Source organism: Dendrobates tinctorius, unplaced genomic scaffold (assembly GCF_039654945.1).
Source record: "Dendrobates tinctorius isolate UK_male_01 unplaced genomic scaffold, ASM3965494v1 ptg000120l, whole genome shotgun sequence".
NCBI classification, from domain to species: Eukaryota; Metazoa; Chordata; class Amphibia; order Anura; family Dendrobatidae; genus Dendrobates; species Dendrobates tinctorius.
Window position 1 is genome coordinate 21777068 of NW_027361788.1, and position 22062 is coordinate 21799129.

At 45.1% G+C, this 22062-nt stretch overlaps 1 protein-coding gene across 1 annotated transcript in view; it reads right to left on the minus strand.

The window, feature by feature from the left end:
• Positions 1–21706, minus strand: part of ABCD1 (ATP binding cassette subfamily D member 1) — a 58056-nt gene extending 36350 nt beyond the window's left edge. Inside the window, exons 1-3 of the mRNA XM_073590895.1 lie at positions 20181–21706; positions 1229–1409; positions 508–650 (exon numbers count right to left, since the gene is read on the minus strand). Coding sequence (XP_073446996.1) covers positions 508–650; positions 1229–1409; positions 20181–21098 — 1242 coding nt within the window. The 5' untranslated portion in view covers positions 21099–21706. The remainder of the gene's footprint in view (positions 1–507; positions 651–1228; positions 1410–20180) is intronic.
• Between the last annotated feature and the right edge of the window lie 356 nt (positions 21707–22062).

Below are 22062 nucleotides of genomic sequence, written 5' to 3' on the forward strand. Positions count from 1 at the left end.
GCTGATTAAAGGGGATATGGTGCCCCCAGAAGTGACACAGCTCCATACACCGTGCAGTGGCCGTGAACGGTACTGCAAGCTCTGTGCCTCTATAGTACTGCGAGTTAGAAATGTGACAGAAGACTTCATTTGTAAATGGAATCTGTCTGCAGAACTATGCCTGCTGTAGGAGCTGCCAAAAAGGGCAGAGGTGACAAATGGCTTGGATAAGTGAAACCATTTTCTCAAAAAATTATCCTTACAGGGCAAAAAAAAAACAACAAAAAAACAAAAACACACCTTCTTCCAGAAACAGCGCCACATCATAACAGTCTGGGAATGGAACTACATTGGGCTCATTTAAGTTGATGGAGCGGAGTTGCAATACCAAACAAAAGCAATAAATAAGAGTGGCGCTCTCTCTCCCATTTTGCACAACTACTAAAAAATGTTTAAAAAAAAAAAAAAAAATTGCTTATTGGACCGGATTAGAATGGCACCGGAGCGACTCACTGAAGCGTGACTCACCTCCTTGTAAGAGGACATTACTCTCTCGATGGCGTCAGCCGCTGCGGTCAGAAGATTTCTGGCAGTGGTGAAGGCTTCAGCTCGTTCGCTTACTAGTTCCTCTTCTTTCATCGCCATGGCTGCCTTTTTCACTTCCTCTGAATCTGAGGTCAAGAAAGAAGAAGAAAGTTAGCAACACTGTGCAGCCTTCCCCTACACGGAGGATAAGCCGCAAGACCAAGGGGGTGAAGGAGGCCATATAAATATGAAGGACTCCAAGAATATATATGTATACTGCATCACCGAGTACGTGGCATCATGAACATAGAGATGCCATGTGTTCCGACTATTGTGGTGCATACTAATACAGGCACAAATTCTCCCCAAGAACAACAAACATTAGAGAACACACCTTTAAATAACAATAAAAAAAGAGGCAGTCTCAAACCCAAGAATATTTTTTCAAACATACTTCTAAAAGTTTAAAAAAAAAGTTACAAAATACTTCTCTCTACAAATTATGGCTGACAGCTGTGTAATTAGCAAGTGTGCAATTTCCCCACAGAACTCCCTGAGGAAAAATGAAGCATTAGCCCATTCTGGACATATTGAGTCCTCCAGATAGAAAGAAGATCTAATTGTGGCTACCCTCTGCCCAGGGTATGAATGTGTCATGAAACCCACACAGATGGCACGTAGCGTAAAAGTTCAATTTGGTGGAGGAGATGTGGATAATCCTTACCTCTCTCAGAATATCCAGTGGCGGTGATGATGGGCACGGCCACCATGACAAGGCCTGACGCGCTCCACACGTACTTCATCAGGAACTGTTCCAGCATCACATACCACAGTCTCTCCAGCAGGATGAGGTTTATCTGCGAGGACAAGTCCTTGTAGCATTGCTGCAATAGGGACAACTCCACCTGTGAATGGAAATGGCATGGAAAGCGGGAGATTTAGTGATCGGACAGGACTAAGTGACGTAATAATTAGTAGGACAATAATGGATATTATTATCCCACCAGAGAGTATAAGGCCGTGTAAGCGCTCAATAATAATAATAATAATAATAATCATAAAAAAAACCTCTTTTTTTTTACAGATCCAATGTACCGGTCATGAGAAATCTAGTGCAGAATCCATATGCAAATCAGGATTGGTGTGCACTAGAGGTGTGTCCATGCACTTGGAAGAGGCAGCCAAATTGGAGTGACATGCCCCCAGTGAACTTCCTGCCTGATTTGCATATGGCTTTCTATGCTAGATTGCGAGTTTCCGTGAGAAGCAGAGGAAATCAAATAAAGGAGAAATACTACTAAAAAGATTTTTAGAATAAAAAAAATATTTTTCATTGTAAGAAACCATTTTTTTCTTATGATCAGCTTATAAAAAAAAAAAAAAAAAAAAAAAACCCCATTAAAAAAGTCACATATCAGAGCTGCTCAGTGTAACATGAGTGAAGGACCCAGCAAGCTCCAGATGATTCATGTGATGTGACAGCACAGTGTGACCAATGGCCTGGATGTTTCTTCCTCAAGTGTCTGACATTACACCCAGCACTAATCTCAGACCCAAAAGGACAATCCAAGTGCAGTTTGCTATATTCCCCCATTGCATAGGACTGGGCTCCAGATCCTACTTCTTACAGAATTTAAAATTCTATTGGTTGCCCTTGGAAACAGACAACCTTTCATACTGCGTAGTCCGTCATCTAAGGCTTCCATGACGCCCTGCTAAGAGGTTACAAATTACTCCAGACTTAGAAAGACAGATAAAAAGGAGTATCTCTTCACTCTCCTGACATCTCTGTGTTGGCAATTACTGTACTTGATCTCCCATAATTTTCCCATGTTTTCCTATAACTCCACATTGTTCCGTCCCTCTGTTATTCCTCCTGGAAAAGTATGAATAAACTGACAACTGAATGTCACCAGTGGGGAGGGGGCGTGTCTCCAGTTTGACATTGTCCAAACAGTGCTGTGAGTGCAGGGGCACACCCCTTTCAGTGACAAGAGGAATAGTAACACTTATTATTCACAAATTTCGAGCATGAATAATAGAGGAACAGCACAAAGCAGGAATGTAGGAAAAGCTGTTCCTGATTTCTTATGTCATTACAATACAGGTATTTACTTTGCCGGAAGTATTGACAGATGCCCTTTAATTAAAGGCTTTTTTAACCTCTGGGAAAATAAGCAAAGCTTCCCTTTAAATGGAAAGTCAAGTGCTTCGATGGACTTAATATCAGTCGAGGTGTGGGATACGCTTTCACTTCAAGGGAGAACTGTTTCTAGAGTGAATGAGGGCGCTCTGGCAGTGGATGGGTTAAGCCTGGCCCGCTGCAGACATCAGGCCTTTTTTTTTTTGTTTAGCATCTTAGTAACCAAAGCAGAAAGGCAGAAAAGTGGTGAGAGCAATGTCCTATAGTAACCTTTCCATTGGAGCCAGAAATGCTCTGGAGAGATTAAAGGCTGCAAAATACCATGGCTTATCGGAGCGCTGCTGCCGGGAGCAAACTGCAGCACCTCAGCTGGGCCTCACTTGAGTGCAAGTGAGCTCTTCAGATACATGAGAAGTTTAAAAGGACTGAAAATGGCACCTCTTCTATTAAGTCCATTCTTGGTTACGTCTCACTTCAGATAACCGTCAGATGCTTTCCCCCCCTCCACCATACACAAGAACGGAGAGGGGAATAAGCGCTGCCAACCCACAGGAGGCTGCTTATCTCAAGTACAAACCAAAGGATTGGGTATTTCGAAATCCACCACAAAAACTCCTTCTTTCCCCAGCCATTTTAGGAGGGCCGCCTAAAAAGTTGGGGAACCTTATTTATATAAAACATTACATTCTGCAGGTCATTGCCGGAAACCAACAACAAGCATGTTGGGAGACGTGCCATGCACGAAACAGCTGAGATCCCATAAAGCGGTAGACAGGTACAAATATCTGTAATAATTGATCCAGTCACCAGTACCTAAAACTTCCCACTATACAAATGACCAGGAATGCTGGGAGATTTCAGCTCTGAAGGATGTAGAATTATGAATGAAGCTCTGGAGCACAATAAAAGGGGGCAATTTAGGATCCATAAAAGAAAAGTGACTTGTTATGTAGAATGAATCTCCATGTAAAAATGATGTTAAACAGGTGGGATTACGCAAGTCATACATATAGCGCTATTAAAGGGGTACTCTATAAATAATCTGCGATCAGTGTTGGTCTGACTGTTCGGGAACCCCCACTCATTGACAGATCAAGGTTTTTGTGTTTCTGAGAATGTGGCTCAGAGGACCTAAGTGAAGCACAGGTCACTCATGTCTGCAGCACTGATGAAGGTAGCCGAGTGCAGAGCTCACTCACTGTGGTGATAGGTGGGGGTCTCAAAAACATTCACTGTTGAGCAGAAATAAGGTTCGTGTTCATCTAGTAGGTCAAGGTCACGGGTGTCGGATCCCTACTAGAAATGCCCTTTAAAGGGAATCTGTCAGCAGGTCTTTGCTTTGTAATCTGAAAGCAGCATTATGTAGGGACAGAGACCCTGATTCCAGCAAAGTGTCACTTGCAATTTAAATACGAATCAGTGTTTTATCAGCAGGATATTATCACTAAAGGACTAGGTGTCCTGTGCTAGGCAGTCCAGGTAATCTGTGTAACCCCGCCCCCAGCACTGACTGGCAGCTTACAGTCAATATACAGTGTACACAGAAATCTGCCATTCAGTGATGTTGGCGGGGATATACAAGGCACAGCATTCCGAGGTCTGGTAGATCTGCAGCAGAGAAAACAATCATGCCATCACAACTACTTCTCACAGTAAACTAAGTGACATCACTAGAATCAGAGTCTCTGCCCCTACATCATGGTACTGTAGCAAAAACCTGCTGTCAGATTCACTTTAACATCCCTCAACTAATTTGGTGCCCTAACTCCCAAATATGGCTGCTCTCTTCAAGGATTAGAAGTGCAAAATGTCAATAAGTTAGCACATCTTTGCTTGAAGGGATATTGCCATCTCGGACACTTATGGTATATGTCTGATAGATACAAGTCCAATATCGGTGTCTCTCGCCTACACAGAGCGGGGCCCATCCTGAATGGAGAGGCGCTAATAGTCTCCATTCACCTCTGGGAGCTGCGGATTTAGCGGAGAGGCATCAGCTTCCCAGCCAAGTGGGGGAAAGGTAAAGCAGCTCCCAGCTTCTATGTATAACCCCACGTATCTGGATTTAGGCTCTTCCTGCTTTATATTATGCACTGCCCAAATAGCTGCTGTATGGTGTCATCAAGAAAATGGCCGGAAATTGTGGACTCTGCATGCCATCCATAGATCAGAATTTGTGATCCCCGTGCGTTAACTTTGCAACCATCACCTAACCCATACGTTCACTACTCCTTTCTCCACTTATGAGCCGCTTCTCTCAATGCCCTCTGCCTGCTGAACTCATCATTCCCTTTTCAAAACTTGCTAATAATTGAGATTGCTCAAAACTATAAGTACTGCCGAAACACTGAGGGATCAGATTACAACTACCTTATAATGGAGAGAGAAGGGAAGAGCCCTTGCTTTAAAGCCCTCGTCTCACATAACGAGATCGCTGAAGCGTCATCGATTTTGTGACGCAACAGCGACCTCGCCAGCGATCTCGCTAAATGTGACACATAGCGGCGACCGCCCCCCCCCGCTGGATATCGCTGATCGTGCTCGAATGTAATGGGACATTTTTTCATCGGCAGTGTCCCGCATGCATCGCTGTGTTTGACCTGACGAGCGACCTTGTTGGCGACGCAGAACTCAGGGACGCAGGCTGGAATCGTTCAGAAAAGCTGCTGTGTGACAAGGTACCAACGACCGGCGAGAATCGCTGGATGGTTGCTGCGTCGCTGAAGAGATCTGCCTGTTTGGCAGCTTACTAGCGACCATTTAGCGACACACCAGCGATCCTTACCAGGTCGTATAGTTGTCGCCAAGTGAACGGGACCCTTAGTGTTTATCTCATGCCATGGCTGAATTCGCAGCTACACTGCTTAGTACCGCTGTATAATTTGCTCCATGCTATTTTTCAACATGTGCTGCATACAGGAGAGCAGGAGTCCCAAATCTCTGTTTATGCTCTGAATAGGAGCAACTTGTCTTCATTTGCTAGCTCAGAGACAACTAAAAAGACGAGGATAGAGCAGATTTAAACAAACTCAAGCCAGAAGAAGGCTGAAAATAAAGAACTCCCCATGCCATTCACACATCGAAATCACAACAGAATGTTATCTCCATTCACTAACTTTGCATCTCTCAACTAGCCCATAAGTTCACTGCCCCTTTCTCCACTTATGAGCCACTCTTCATCCCATCCCCCTCTGCCTCCTGAACTCATCATTCCCTATGAAAAACTGCTAATCTAAATATTGCTCAAAACTAGAATTATTGCAGGAACACAGGGATCACATTAGGGCTGACTATTAATGGAGAAAAGCAGTGTTTCTCTCACCCCAGAGCTGGATTCACAGCTACACTGCTCAGTACCGCTGTATAATTCACCCCATGGTGCTGAAAATGTGCTACATGCAGACAGGAGAGCATGAGCCCCTGATGTCTGTGTGTGCTCTGAATAGAAGACATCATAGCAGCTATACCCCACTCAGCTCAGAGGTGACAGACTGCAGCCAGGGGACAGGGATTTTCCAAAAGCAGAAGACCCCTTTAAGCATCTCTTCAGCTTTTCAATTCTGTGCATTTACAGCAAGTCAACGAGAACTTCACATTGATCTTCAAACAGCCGCAAATTTTAGGGATTTGAACGACAGGTGACTTATCGAAGCAGCTTCCAGACGGAAAATGCAGCGAGTGACTACACGTGAATCAGCCTCAACGAATGGAGCAAATCCACAGCACAGATCTTCTCGTCAGTCTCTGGTCTCTGCTGTGGATTCCACCGCAAATAATCTGTGGAATTTTTTTTTCCAGAGGCTTAAAATCCCTCCTTCTTCTGTTTCATATAATGAGCAGCTTTACGGCTTTCGAGACAGATCGCAAAAAATAAACACAACTAGTCTTATCAGTCGTAGTAAAAGTTTGAGTATTCCTAGATTATCTTTCCACTTCAGAAAAGACAACACATGAATGCTGAAACATCGAGGGATCAAATCCACAAACTATTTTTTACAATTTGGTTCAAAAAGGGAGAAAAAGGCCATACTCTGCCTTAAAGGGGTTTACAGATTTGCGAAAACTCACCGCCCGGCTGCAGTCTGAAAAAAAACAAAACTGCAATATTAGCCCTTCCCGGGTCCAGTGTTGAGTCTATGTCGCTGCTGCCATTGTCCGTTATTGTCTGCAGCACGAACGTCATGTTAACAGCGTTGCAGCCAGTCGGTTTTCTTAGCGGTTCGAGAAATCAACTCGGGCAGATCCACTGTGCAATAACTAGCACTAGAAGCATCACTGAATCCGAGAAGGGTGAGTAAATAAAAGTTTGCTTGGTTTTTTTTTTTTACATTTAGAGGGGTTGTCAAGGCTTGAGGTTAAAGTCTGCAGTCACTCTATGCGATTGACATACTTCCAACCACATTCCAACTAGACTTGTCCGGCCTTGCTCCACTCACTTGTATTGAGAGAGGTTGCGCAAGTCTAGTTGGCATGTGATAGCATGTATGCAAATCATATATTTGAGGTCACACGATTGCCTGGTACTGGCCAATCCTGACAGTGTGCAGTGTGTGTGCTGTGAGGATTGAAAAGTCTGCAGTCCCCTTGAAGAAAGATTAGTGCCCAATGATGATTGTGTGTGTGTGTGTGTGTGTGTGTGTGTGTGTGTGTGTGTGTGTGTGTGTGTATATCTTATTTCTACATTAGTACAACCTACTTTACCCCTAATAACAAGGCAACCTATCAGAGACAAGTCCTTTCAAAATGAAATTGTTGCGGCGATCACCGGATTGCCTTGAGACCTGCAAACAAAGAGTTGTAACCGTTTATATGCTGCATGTATACCAACTCAAACCAAGCTCAATTTTTGTGTTTTTTCTTTGTATTCTTGCATTCTGTGCAAGCTGGGGTGTGGCCTCCCTCTCCTGAGCTAGAAATTGTATTTAAAGGCTTCCCCTGACTGGTGTTCACTGGTTGGGACCCGATCCTTGTCTGCCCTTATTCACACACTGACATCAACTTTGACACATGATAAGGTTATTAATACTAGACAGTGTAGGACTGCCCCGACCGCAGAGTCACCTTGTCGATGGTGGGACGGCTTTTATGATATAGTTTTTTCAAATACAGTATTACTAAGAACTCTGTATCACTTAAATGCACTTTTGCTTTTTACTTATTTAATTATAGCAGGGATTTTCTCATTTTGTCTTTTGTAGGTTTTGTATGCTTTATGGCCAATGCGAACATGTGTTTATATGCTGCATGTGTACCAACTCAAACCAAGCTCAATTTTTGTGTTACGTTGGGTGTAATTTCCCTTTTTACCACCGCGGCTCCTCGTTGTAGTCTGGCGGGCATTGACACCAACAAGCACTGTTTGGCTACATACAGTGTCCACACCCACAGTATTTTTACGGCACAGTTGCCAAATTAGAGTCCTTAAGTAGTAATTGGTGCTGGGACACTTCTGATTTCTAGTATGAAGGGAACATATTGCTGGTTAGTGGGTTATTCCCAACATTGAAAGTTGGAACTGATCGGTAGGAGTCCAACCACTGGAAGTGGAATTGGAGCGGAGCTTGACAATGACGCCCTGAAATGCTTGGTCAGAATGGAGTACTAACTCTGTGCATTCGGTATGGGACTGATGGAAAAAGAAGAATGCGGTCATTGGCGACGTCCAAAAGTGCAGCAGAGAATGAACAGAGCCACCACTACATTCATACAGGGCATAGTTCTCGAAATTGGCCCCCGCACCGATCTGCATGTTATCACTTTCAATTTGTGAATAAGGCTACTTTCACACATCAGGTTTTCGGCGTCAGGCGCGATCCGGCGTCGTGCCGGAATGCCGGATCCGGCAAATGTTTTGTAAAACCTGAAGTGCCGGATCCGGTTTTCTGCCGGATCCGTCTTGTTCTTGACAGACAAAACCGGATCCGTCTCATCCGGTTCATCCGTTTTTCTATCCGTTTTTCGACGGATTACGCCGGATCCGGTTTTTAAAATTGACCCTTGTGGCCTTCCGAACGGGATTGGCTACTGGAAAACTAGATATAGCATGTTCCTACAGCCCTTCTTTGACAGGTTGTAGAGAAGAAAGTGCAGGTTGGAGAGAAGAGCAAGTTACTGGCGAAGATGGATGTTGTCATTGGAAATATTACCACTAGAAGTTCTGTGACGGTTTCAGGGACAATTTTCCACTATACTTTATGTCACCTCAAGGCAGAGTACACTGGGATGACAGAGTGTGAAAGATTTGTGCCCTAAACTTGTGTACCTTCTGGACCAACAGTATATACCTTAGCCAACTTTGGTTGGCTATCTTGTCATGGTCTTACTATTTTTACCTTTAGGCCACAGGTGTGTACCTGGTTGTGTTTTATGCAAAGTATTTCACCTTTTAACAAAAGTTGTGTACATTGGTAGGAAATCACCAACAATAAACACAACTTTTTAGGTGAAATACTTTGCTTCAAACACAACCAGGAACACAACTGTGGCAAAAAGCTAAAATTTACCCACAGTTATATACCTGGTTTTGAATACCTTTTTACCTTTGAAATACCCTGTATTTAACCTTTTTTTAAAACATAGTTCGCCGCAGAAAGAAATGACAGACAACCATTGTGAAACGATAATTTAACTTTTATTTAAATTTTTTTTTTTTTTATGTTTTTAAAGTGCAAAAAACTTGTTTAATAAAGGTTTTAAACCCAATGGGCATTTTTATTACACAAAAAAAAAATTACAAATCTGTGTACTGTGGGGTGGAAATACTGCTGGAGGGGCTGCGGGACACTTCGACACTGGGTGTGTGGAGAGAGGACTGGGATCGTGGTGGGGAAGGAACAGTTAGAGGTGAAGGTGTGGAAAAAGCTACAGAATGGGTGGACATGTGGGAGGCAGAAGAGGTGGTGGGCGGTGGAGTGGAGGGTTGGGCAGGGACTGTAGGAGCAGATGATGTTGATGGAAAGTTGTATGGGGAAGGAGTTTGGTACGGGGAAGGAGTTTGGTACGGGGCAGGTTGCTGGAAGTGGGGAGATGTCTGGTACTGGTGAGGTTGCTGGTATGTAATAGGAGGGGGAGGATTGGAAGTGGCTGGAGGGGGTGCAGATGTAATAGGAGGGGGAGGATGGAAAGTGGCTGGAGGGGGTGCAGATGTAATAGGAGGGGGAGGATGGAAAGTGGCTGGAGGGGGTGCAGGTGGAGGAACTACAGTGGTGGGAGGTGGAGGTTGGGAGGTAACCTGCTGTAGAGCACCGTGGCACGAATGCATTACATGCATCTGCTGTGTAGGAGATAGTGTTGCCATGCGCTCCACAACAGACCTGAAAAAGGTGTGGTTTGGCGAAGATCTTGCTTCTGAATGCATGGTTTGCAGAAGTGTCTTCACCTCCAGAATGCTGGAGTTGATCTGCTGAAAGCCTGCGGAGATTTGCTCTGACAAGACTTTTAGACAGTTCTGGAAAGATGCATTCAGATGCAAGAACTCTTGCGCATAACTCTTTTCCTGACCCCTCTGCCGCTGTCGCCCAGTACCCGCAGGTGTACTAGAGGCGGCAGGGGCAGAAGGGTGGGGTAAAGGGAAAGCGATCTCCTCACCAGCAGCTTCATGTAATGTAGGCGGCCACGATGCTCCTGTGCTGGTGGATGGGACAGATGGGTCGAATGTGTGGGAAGGCTGGGAAGGTGCAGATGTACCGGGGCGGTCGAAGTGTCCCTCGGTGCCGGTCTCCTCAGGGATCGCCTCAGAAGGGTCCAATCGTGCAGGCTCCCGAGTGCTGCTCACCGTGCTGTGGAATAAAGAGAAAAAAAAACAATTAAAATACTGACATGGTATGGCCCTGGCTGAAAAAAAAAAGTTACATCTAACATTTTTTTCACATGTGGTGTGTAATATTTACCTTCTGGTGAGCATTGTTTCCCGGAGGAACGACAGGGCTTGTGCGTACTTGTACTTGCTCCTGCGTCCTCCAGATCCACTCGGGGCCCGCATCTCTTTATTGAACTCCTTCTTGAAACGATCCCTCACAGACCGCCACCGATTCACAATTCTGTTCCCTGAAACGAGAAAGGAGTGGTTAGTATACAACATCAGTGTTTCACAAACTCCAGTCCTCATGGTCCCCAGGGGTCATGTTTTCAGGATTTCCATAGTAAATAGAAATCCTGAACACATGATCCGTGGGGACCACGAGGACTGGAGTTCGGGAAACACTGGTTTACATCAAGCAACCGGTACTGTATATACTTACGCTCTTTAATCTGGGCCCGAGCTTCGAGGTCCTCCCAGCGGCCCACAAGGAGAGAACAGATTTCCTCCCAGAGTCGTCGGGTAACGATAAGGTCAGCGTGGCGGCGGTCAGCCATATTCCAGAGCGGCTCCCTTTCTCTGACGAGATCGATGAGGTGGTCCACATCGAGTCCTCCATCCTCACCGTCAGAGTCGGGAGCACGCTGTGAAGGCTGTTAAAGAAAAAGACAAAAATAACATAATTAGCCTCCACAAAAGAAATGAAATAAAAAGTGCAAAAAAACAAAGCAAAAATATTTATACTTACACGCTGCTGGTGACCGCCGCGTTGCTGTCGCCGACGACCCTGGGAGGCACTGCGAGGACCTCTTGGCCGAGCACCAGATTGGGAAGACTAGAGAAGAAAACAAAAAATGTTATGTCTTTGGATGTAGGCATTTGTTTGCTGTGTGTGGTCTGCAGAACATTGTTTTCTATGTGTTGTGTGTAGTGTGATGTTGTGTTTCTGCGTTTGATGCAAAAAACTTACCAATTGTGAGCCCACTCCAGGTGTCTGTCCACCCCTTCCTTCTTCTTCTGGGAGCTCCTCTTCATCTTGTGATTCCTGTTTTGAAATAAAAGGCAATGAATAGACATATATTACAGAGATGATGGATTTTGGAAATAAAAACTTACCGTCAAACGCTGACGATGCGAGGGAGGGCTCCCAGAAGAAGATGTGCTGTCCTGTTGATGGCCAGACTCCATGGCTGTGGGTATTGCTGCTGCCAGTGATGCCATTTCTGCTGCTGCTGCTGCTGCTGCTGCATCTCTTTGGCGGCTGTTGAATAAAGAGAAACAAAGGGCCAATGAATATCTTGATATTCCATGGCCCTAGTTTGGAGGAATGGGGGATTTGATAATTACCGTCTCTCATCTGCTGCTGGCCTCCCCTCCTCAGCATGTTCTATTTGCTGCTCCATTTGGGGTGGTGGTGGTGCTGATGGTGCTGCAGTGGTCTCCTGCCTTCTCCTGCTTCGCTTGGTTGCTTTCTTGGGTGGCATGTTGGGTGTGGCTGTGGGTCCCACTGTCTTGCTTTTATATATGTCTTGTGGGCAGAGCTACTGAGCATGCTCAGACCAAAAAAACGGATCCGGCGCTCATAGGCTTTCATTGTGTGAAGAAGCCGGACGCGCCGGATCCGGCGTGTCCGGCTTTTTCGCCGGAGACAAAAAACGTTACAGTAGACGTTTTTTCCAGACGCCGGATCGCGACACATTGCGACACATTGCCGGATCCGGCGAAAACCGGATGAAACGCATGGCCATCCGGCGCGATCCGGCGCAAATGCAAGTCAATGGGGGGGGAAACCGGATCCGGCATTGCATTTCGCCGGATCCGGTTTCTGTCAAAAGCGCCGGATCGCGCCTGACGGCGAAAACCTGATGTGTGAAAGAGGCCTAAGTGATTAAGGGTTCTTCCCAACACTAAAAAGTGAAGCATTGTGACCCCTTCATAAGATTACACAGACACTCTAGGTCACAGAGAAGACGATACCTTGCAAATGACAGATCGGTCTTTTGATCCGTGGCGTGGTGGAGGGGTATACATTTGTCCAAGTTTGTGAGCAACTTTCCAAGTATTCTCAACTGAACTTGACGATGGAATTGCAAAAAATAAAATAAAAATGGTGGATCAAGGTTCCCCATAAATTTTCATTTTTGCTTGGTGTCCCTCACTCCCACACTCAGTCCAAAATCTCTCAATACAGTCAGTTTTAGCCCTTGGAGAAATGTCTAGTAGAATACTTTTTTTTAATAGTTTGGCCGAGTTATTTAGCATTACTGAGGGAGTTAGGGCATATTTTATGCCCCCATCTTGATCCATGAGTCTCAGCCTTCGAATTTTGGAGCTTCACTTCCATCTTGTGCTCCACACAGGAGTGTTCTCCAATGTCGGCATGTGACCAGAGCCATGTGCGAATGAAAGGGGCAATGATGCCGGTTCTAGGATTAGAAGATTTGTTGACACATATACCACCACCCCCATACACCCCATTCTTTTCAGTTTGAGGTTCCTGTAGAGTTTAATAAATTGTTGGATGGTTTCCATTTTACACAAAATGATGCCAAATTGGCAGAGATTCAGCCCTGCTCCTCTTAAGTATCCCCAGGTACGCTACAGGTCTTGAATAAGTATTTGTGAGACTAATTGCCAAAGGAAGTTTTGAGGAATAGCCAGGAGGTTTAACGACTCTTAAACAGGTCCATCCAGTCCGGCAACATATTTCTGTAACACGGGGAATAAATAATTCCACAAGCCCTATTTAAGGCACAATGGAGGAGGTAATGGCAGCACCAAGTGCAAACTACTCACTCAGTGAGTCAGAAGAATAGACCGAAAGGAATACTCCCGAGGTAAGATGAGGATTTATTACTGAGATCTGTCAATTAGAAAGTTTAATCATACTAAATAAGAAAATGTATTGGGACACACGTCTTAATCATTATATTCAGTATACTGTACTCATTCAGTCCCCTCAATGAATAAAATCCGGCCCATCGCCTCCGGTGTACAACATCTGACCCCTTGGTGTGCTGTCTGCCCTAACGAACATGTTACATACTCACCTTCCGACGGCCCCCGATCTCCTCTCCATGCTCCCGGCATCTTCCGGTCCCAGTAATGCTTAGCGCGAAGGACAGGAGATGACGTCACTCTCGCGAGACGTCATCAGCGGTCTTTCGCGCAAAGCATTACTGGGACCGGAAGGTGCCGGGCGTGTGGTGGGTGGAGGGAAAGAGTCTGGGGGCCGTCGGAAGGTGAGTATATCACTATTTTTTATTTTAATTCTATTCTTTATAGGTTTATGGTACCCAGGGCCTGGAGGAGAGTCTCCTCTCCTCCGGACCCTGGGTACCATCCGCACATTGAGCGCTGCGCCGGTCATCTCCCGGCTGCGTTACAGCTGACCTCTGTGCGGCAGGAGATGACCCGCGGCAACCGTCGGGAGATCAGCGGCTAGCGCCGCAGATTTCCCGACGGTAGCGGTGGCGTGTGTCGTTCGAATTCCGTGCCAATTTGTGGCCGGACTGCGCCTGTCGCCAATTGGTCGCGGCCGACCGCGACCAATCAGCGACGCGGGATTTCCGTTACAGATAGACAGAATTAGACGATTATATAGTAGATGTGGGGGGGTGTCAGACCTTTGAGACCACCCCATATCCTCCCCTTGCACTATCCCTCACTTTAAAGAGGAACATTACCTCTCCCCGTGCCAAAACCCATATCAAGGGCCTCTCACTTAGCACCCTTTCTGTTCTCTGCTTCTGTCTAAGTCATGTTTAAAGTTAGAAATTGAGTTGATCATGAACGTGGTCCCAAGATGACACAACAAACTGAAAAAAAAATCCAAACCTGCTAGATTTTAGGTTGTGGTTCGCACTTTGCCTGCAGAGACCTTAATGCTGATCCCAAGGGACTGCAACATGTCTGAGGCTTTATTTTATTTATATTTTAACAGCCAAACCACCTTTAAAATAGTTAGTAGGAGGCAGTTTTTGGTCAGGCGACTCACTAGGTATCACTAGCCTTATTTAGGGTCATATCCTGGGGTTATATCTGGTCAACGTGTGACCTCTTGTCCTACGCTGACAAGACGAGGTAAAAGCCTTCTTTATTGGACCCAAGTCAAACATTATTTTGGAAGGTTTAACATGGACTACATTGTAAATACCCTGGGAACGGCTTAGAAATTACCCCAACCTCCAACCCCTGCTGGTCAAATGAACCATAGCCCAACACATCCATTAACCCTCTCATTTATCACATGGCCATTGCTCGACCTCTCCATATGTGTCGGTGAATCCAACAGACTTCACTGTCTACCATTGTAAAAGGTATGGTGAAAGCCCACCAGTCCCTAGGTCAGCCAGGTGACATTGCACCCAGTCCGATCCTTTCCTATGAGATAAGTAGTGTCCGAGGGAGCTGTTCATTCCTTCCTGCCCAATAAAATGACACGTAAATTGGGCCAGACAAAATGTCCATGTTACCAAACTGTTGGTGGCTTTCAGGACCATGGCTGGTCCTATCTCATCCAGGTTTTTTTCCCCTTTCTGTCCTCATTCATGTCTTAAAAGAACGAAAACTCATTTATAAAAAAATAATCCTCAGCTGAGAAAAAAAAAACCTTGATAAAACTTTTCTAGATGGAATTTGCCCTTGGTGAAGAAATGAAGCTTCAGCCTTGACCTGGTGTCCAGGACACACAGTCCATGAAAACAGCTAATCGTGGGCAAAAGTGCAAAACACGATATCGATCGTAAATTGCAGGTGATTAGGATAAACTTCATAGAAAATGATAGGGCTATGGCGAATATACTACACTGTTTTATGGGAAAAACTTTACAGAATCTTAGATATTGGTTATCTCAGCAGGACACGTTGAATGCTGAGCCTCAAACAACGTGAGCCTTACGACCTTGTAGAATTGGCACTTAGCAGGTTTTGGAGTATCGTTAACATGTGAAAGGGATGGAAAAATGTTAATTGGGCAAGCGAGGTCACACAGACCACCGAGGAGACATGTCACTTCTTTGATGAATAGACAATACAAAAAAAAATAGGCGCACATGGAGTGACTATTAGAGGAAAAAAAAAAAAGACGCGCACTCTTCCTATAAAGAGAGGTGCTGACTGAGCGTGGATAGACCACAGACAACAGTAAATGGATGGACAGTCGCACTCAGAAAATAAATCTTTGCAAAAGAGTCTTTGAAGAAAATTTTTTTATGATTTTTAATTCATTTGAGATTTTTCCAATAAATCAAATAATGAAACACCGCAAACAAAAAAGAAATATTCCAAAGGTGACTATTATATGGTTACGTTTCGACCTAATCCTAGGTCTTTCTCAAACCATACTCAATAGAAGATTCAAGGAAAACAGCAGGGAGATTAATTGCAAAGTCACAGTTAGGGGCTGGTGGGAGGCAGGAGTCTGCGGTGATGCCACCAGTAACCATATAATACTCACCTTTGGAATATTTCTTTTTGGTTTTGCGGTGTTTCATTATTTAACTTATTGGAAAAATCTCACATCAATTAAAAATCATAAAAAAAATTTTCTTCAAAGACTCGTTTGCAAAGATTATTTATTTTCTGAGTGTGACTGTCCATCCATAGAGTGACTATGTCTAGGAGAGAAGGAAGAACAAACAGGGAAGCGAGGTTGCTCAATTTATGTGCTTGCGCTTTGGTGGGAACAATCCACTGAAGACCAAAATCAGATGCCCATCACTCTGCAAACATCCTCATCCCACAGCTGAGTAGTGCTGAACAGCGCCGGGAGGGGGAAAAAAAAAAAATTAGACCACAACGTGTTTCAGGGCTCAAATGCTCCTTTTTTCCAGTGGCATAGCTAAACCTAAATGGTCTTGGTCACTTGAGAAAAAGGACCCCGAAACGCGTTGTCTTTTAGAGGTAGTTTGAATAAAGCTTTTAGCTTTTTTTTCCCTCTTTTGCACACAAGACAGTCAAATAAATTTTTTTTTTGAAAAGTCGATCTAAACATCACATATCGTTGGACTTCTTTGATGCGGATTCTTTGCGGAATCCGCTCCCCCAAAAAATAAATAAAACATTCAAAAAAGATCCGATTCATTTCTCCTGAAAGTCATGTTAGATTTCTTACAGCTTTACAAAAAAAAAAAACAAAAAAAAAAAAAACACTCAATGTAAAAATACTTTTAGGACTTTTTATGCGGCAAAAGAGCTGTATTTTACAGTACAGTGAGTGAATGGAGGAAGTCTAAGAAGGTACCGCACCCAGAACTGACATGCTGATTTAGAAATCCACACCTCAGGTCAATTTTCTGCCGGGAAAATTTCCACGTTGTTTAATTCTATCTGAAAATCCAGATGGAAAATTTGCAGTAATTACAAGACATGTGATCATCGTAACTCTGATTGCAAAAAAATAAAAATAGTGAACCTCTTCAACGAGAAGTTTTAATCTGTAGCCAGATTCGTTTTTTCCATGAACTAATTAGCCCTTTCTTATTCTGGAGGCATCAAAGCCAACGTGTGATTCCCAGAGTCAGTCTGCCGCTGGTAAGATGGGCGATGGCAGCTGAGCACCACAAATGTTTCAAGTCTATGGTTTCCAGCAAAAATTCCATTTTACTCCAGTAACCACTAGAGACGGGAGTGATAATTCAATTAAAACCTTAAACATCCCAAAAAATAAGAAGCATCTGGATGAACACTCCCTGCGGTCCCGAGTTCAGAAGATCAGAGGTTGGCTATGGACATTCACTGAGACCGTATGCGAAGCAATGGGAGTGTTATAATGTCTAATATCTGATGGAATTAGTACCAAAACATCTGGTTGACCCAGAGACTGAGGTAGAGCGGAACCAAAATAATCATTATTGGATCAATAAAAGTACCGTATATTTTTGGCCTTGGTGGTAGAAGATGCAGTTAGACGCTCTTCTCATCAGGGAAGTCCATCATGGAAGATCTACTTTAGATGGTCCAACAACCATTGGGCTAACGATCGTTGGGTAAGAAGGTGCTTTCGAAAACTAAACATGTTTCATTTGCAAGAAACTTGTAACAAGGATGACTTGTTTTGAAAAGATGATGGATAGTCATCAATAGGTCAAGATGATCGGTTGATTTACCCAACGAGATACAGTTTTTGGTTAAGATGACTTGTATGGTTGCCAGGTTAAGTTTCAGCCATATGGCTGCGCTAGACATACCAATAATGACAATCATTGTGTCTGCACCTTTAATATTGACCATAAGGGGGTTATCCATTGAAAACAAATCATCACCTATCCACCAGAGAGGTGATATCTTACAGATCTGTGGGCTGGGACCAACACCTATCGGAAGGGGCCCTTTTACCATTATGGCCGCGTCATTCATTACCTATGGGGCTGCAATCTTTTTTTTTTGGCAATTCTGTAGAGAATTAAAGGAGCGGTGGCCACTACTGCTCCATTTTGTCTGGTGATCAGTTGGACCCGTACAATCAATAAATTATCGACTAGCCTGTGATTACGCGATAACCTACAGTGCCTTGAAAAAAATATTCATACCCTGTGAACTTTTCCACATTTTTTACACCTGCAAACTTAAATGTATTTTATTGGGATTTTATGCGATATACCAACACAAAGTAGAAAGTATTTTTGAAGTTTAAGGAAATGATACATGGGTTTCTAATTGTATTTGTATTCAGCCCCCTGAAGTCCGATACCCCTAAATGAAAACTTAAACCTTAAGGCCCCGTCACACATAGCGATCTCGCTAAGTTTTGTGACACAACAGTGATCTCACCAGCGAGATCGCTGTGTGACAGCGATCAGCCCCCCTGCCGGTATCGCTGATCGCTCTTGGAAACCTCTGGACATTTATTCCATCGCTGGTCTCCCGCTGGCCAGCACGCATCGCTGCGTGTGACAGGCGGGAGACCAGGGATCAGCTGGTAACTAACGTACACATCGGGTATCCAAGGGACGTGCGTCCCTTAGAAACCCGATGTGTACTTTAGTTACCAGCTCCCTGCATCAGCACGCTGGTAACTAACGTGCACAGCGACGCCGCACGCTCGGCGTCGCTGTGCTGATCGCTGGTGAAGCTGTCTGTTTGACAGCTCACCAGCGATCATGTAGCGACTCACCAGCGATCCTGACACGTTGATATCGTTGTTGGGATCGCTGGTGAGTCGCTATGTGTGACCCCAGCTTTACGTTTGTAGGTGTAACGGGTGTGAATACTTTCCTACGACTCTGTATCTTTACTGGACAACCCCTTTAAGGTGTCTGTACACATTACATGCATTATATAACAAGCTAATGATCTAATGTTCACAGAGGTGTCACAACCTTCCTCTATGGCAGATATCAAAGGGAATAAAAGGTCAGGCATGTTTTAGTCCAACATGCCCGTTTCTTTTGTAATCAGGAAAGATCTCACAGCGGCTTCCTTCTCCTCCATGGAAAAAACATATCGTGGCCAAAATGTTCTCAGTCTACAGAGGGAATCTAAATAATTTGAGGGGTATCATCTTCAAACTTGGAAGAATTTCTTGATGGGACAAAACGATGACCAAGTCATGAGAAAAGCAAATTACTCCCGCCATCCTGTGCGCTATAAACCACTGTCACCTCCCAAATCCAGGGGGGCGGCACAGCCGTAGTAGAAACAAGACACATTATACTGTATATTTTTTTCCCTTAATTTATATTCCGAAAAGCTCCAACACAACTTTTATAAAATATGACAGGATCATCGGTTCATCTGGTCATTTTCCGCCCTTTATGAGCTTCCGCTCTCCCCCAGCGTCCGTGCCTCACCCGGTCTTACAGCAGCGGCAGCACTATTGCTCCCATAATATTGCAAATAGTCCCTGCCTGGTGACAGGTGGAAAGCTAGCAGCTATATACGGGAAAGGCAGGAACTGCCAATTTGGTAGAGGCCTAACTGCTGAGACCCCCCCATAGATTGCCAGAGCGCAGGACTTCTGCATTATGTTGGACAGAAGCAGCATTTACATGCGCTACTGCTCATCAGTGTCTGTGGGTCTGGCCGGGATGGATGGGTACAGCACTTGAACACACCGACTCGATACATAAGAGGGTCGCAGGAGTCCCATATAGTAATTATGACCTATCCTGTGAATCTGTGTCCACTTTAAAAGTGGTTGTCTGGTGAAAGCAAGATATCAGCTATCCACAGGGATCAGTTGAGGCTCCGACCGACGAGAAGCAGGGCACATACTTAGCCGCCGCTCAAATCATTCCCTATTGTGGTGCTGAGCACTATGCTTGGCTTTTTCCAGCAGCCCAGTAGAGAATGAACATAAACGTGGTTGGGGGTCCAAACTGCCGCTTCATTTTGACAGAGACAGAAGTGCCCAGTCAGGGATAAAAAGGTTTGCCGTTCTGTACCCGTGGTCTGACCACAACCGATCAGTATGTTATCACCCATCCTATACATAGGTGATAACCTGATTTCACCGGACAACCACCATAATGAACTAAACTTTCAGTTTGGATCTTGAAAACCCAGAATATGACTAGGAAACTTTGCCATATTTGTGCAGAATTGGTACCCTATTACTGCCGAATTTATGTTTGACGATCGGTTCCGAACATATATGCTCATTTCTACTTCCATTGACGTCTGGCAAGTATTACAAATACAATATTCACCGGCGACCTTATTCCGAACCTAATTTTGAAAAATTTTGCTCTAATTGCAAGTCCAACATAACCCATCATGAGTTGCCCACCTCACCTTGTGACCTCCATAGAAGGCAATCTCTTCGGAGTTGGCCACCACTCGCGAGTGCATATACCGCAGCTCTCCTTTCCTTCTCGCTTCTTCTGCTACGAGCTTTCCAAATTTCGGGGAGCAACCCCTCAACACTTTAGCTGTGATGACCACCACAAGTCCCGCTATGGCAGACGGCCAGCCCGTATTGGCTCCCTTGGATTTGGCTGTACTAACTAGCGTGTAAGTAGTCACTATGACATCCAGCACTGGTTTGGTCAGGTTGGAATACAGATGTGCCACAGAGCAGGCAAAGGCCACCACGTCTTCCGTCAAAGACTGGTCAGGGTTGCGCAGTCGTCCGTCCATGTTGCTCACCCTGTAGTAAGTCTGGTTTCCAAAGTACAACTTGTAAGCGTGGGCCACCAAACGGGTGCGAAAAGCCAGACTGAGTTGACCCTCCAGGTAACGGATGGCGCTGTTGATGAAGGTGGCAGGCAGGGCGATCAGCAGCCATTTTAACAGCTGAAAAACAAAACTTGCCGGCCGCTTCTTTACAATACATCGGGTCAGACGTCCGTCCAGCTGAGCCACATACACCGAGAGGAAAGTCCTGGAGATCAGGGCAGCCGAGTGCAACACTAGCAACCCAAACTCTTTGCACGCCAACTTGGGGAACAGCAACCGGAGCAGACGGACGAGTCTACGGAAAAACACTCTATTCACCCCGGTTCTTTCATACCCGGACTGGCCGGAGGCAGAAGACGAGGCGCCTTCACATTTCTGCAGTCCATTAGGAGTTTTATGTTTTTCCGAGGAATGAATATAGAGATGTTTCAATACAGGGTACAGCCGGCGGGCGCCATATGCTGCCACTGCCAGCACTGCCACTCGCTTCAGGACCGCGGCTCGGGTGACAGGGGACGGACAAACCTGGATCATTGTAAGTGTATAGGTGGGCTGGGGTATCCCCTAAGGTGTATGTGCAGGAGGGGGCGCTCTCCAGACTACAGGTTTGTGTGTGCATACATATTGTAAAAGAAAACCTATGTATATGGAAATCCTCCCGAGAGTCTGAGCCCGGAGGTTTTACATAGGAAATGTTTACTCAGCAGGTGTCAGCAGCTATATCCTCACTGCCTGTATACTGCAAGAGTACATATAGATCTATATACCTGTGTGTTTGTTATAGATGCATACTCATCAGTGTGGGCACTATCGGTGTAGATACCGCCCCATGTGAGCACTACAGGTGTAGATACAGCCCTACGTGAGCACTACAGGTGTAGATACAGCCCTACGTGAGCACTACAGGTGTAAATACAGCCCTACGTGAGCACTACAGGTGTAAATACAGCACTACGTGTGCACTACAGGTGTAAATACAGCACTACGTGTGCACTACAGGTGTAGATACAGCACTACGTGTGCACTACAGGTGTAGATACAGCCCTGTGTGAGCACTACAGGTGTAGATACAGCCCTGTGTGAGCACTACAGGTGTAGATACAGCCCTGTGTGAGCACTACAGGTGTAGATACAGCCCTGTGTGAGCACTACAGCTGTAGATACAGCCCTGTGTGAGCACTACAGGTGTAGATACAGCCCTGTGTGAGCACTACAGGTGTAGATACAGCCCTGTGTGAGCACTACAGGTGTAGATACAGCCCTGTGTGAGCACTACAGGTGTAGATACAGCCCTGTGTGAGCACTACAGGTGTAGATACAGCCCTGTGTGAGCACTACAGGTGTAGATACAGCCCTGTGTGAGCACTACAGGTGTAGATACAGCCCTGTGTGAGCACTACAGGTGTAGATACAGCCCTGTGTGAGCACTACAGGTGTAGATACAGCCCTGTGTGAGCACTACAGGTGTAGATACAGCCCTGTGTGAGCACTACAGGTG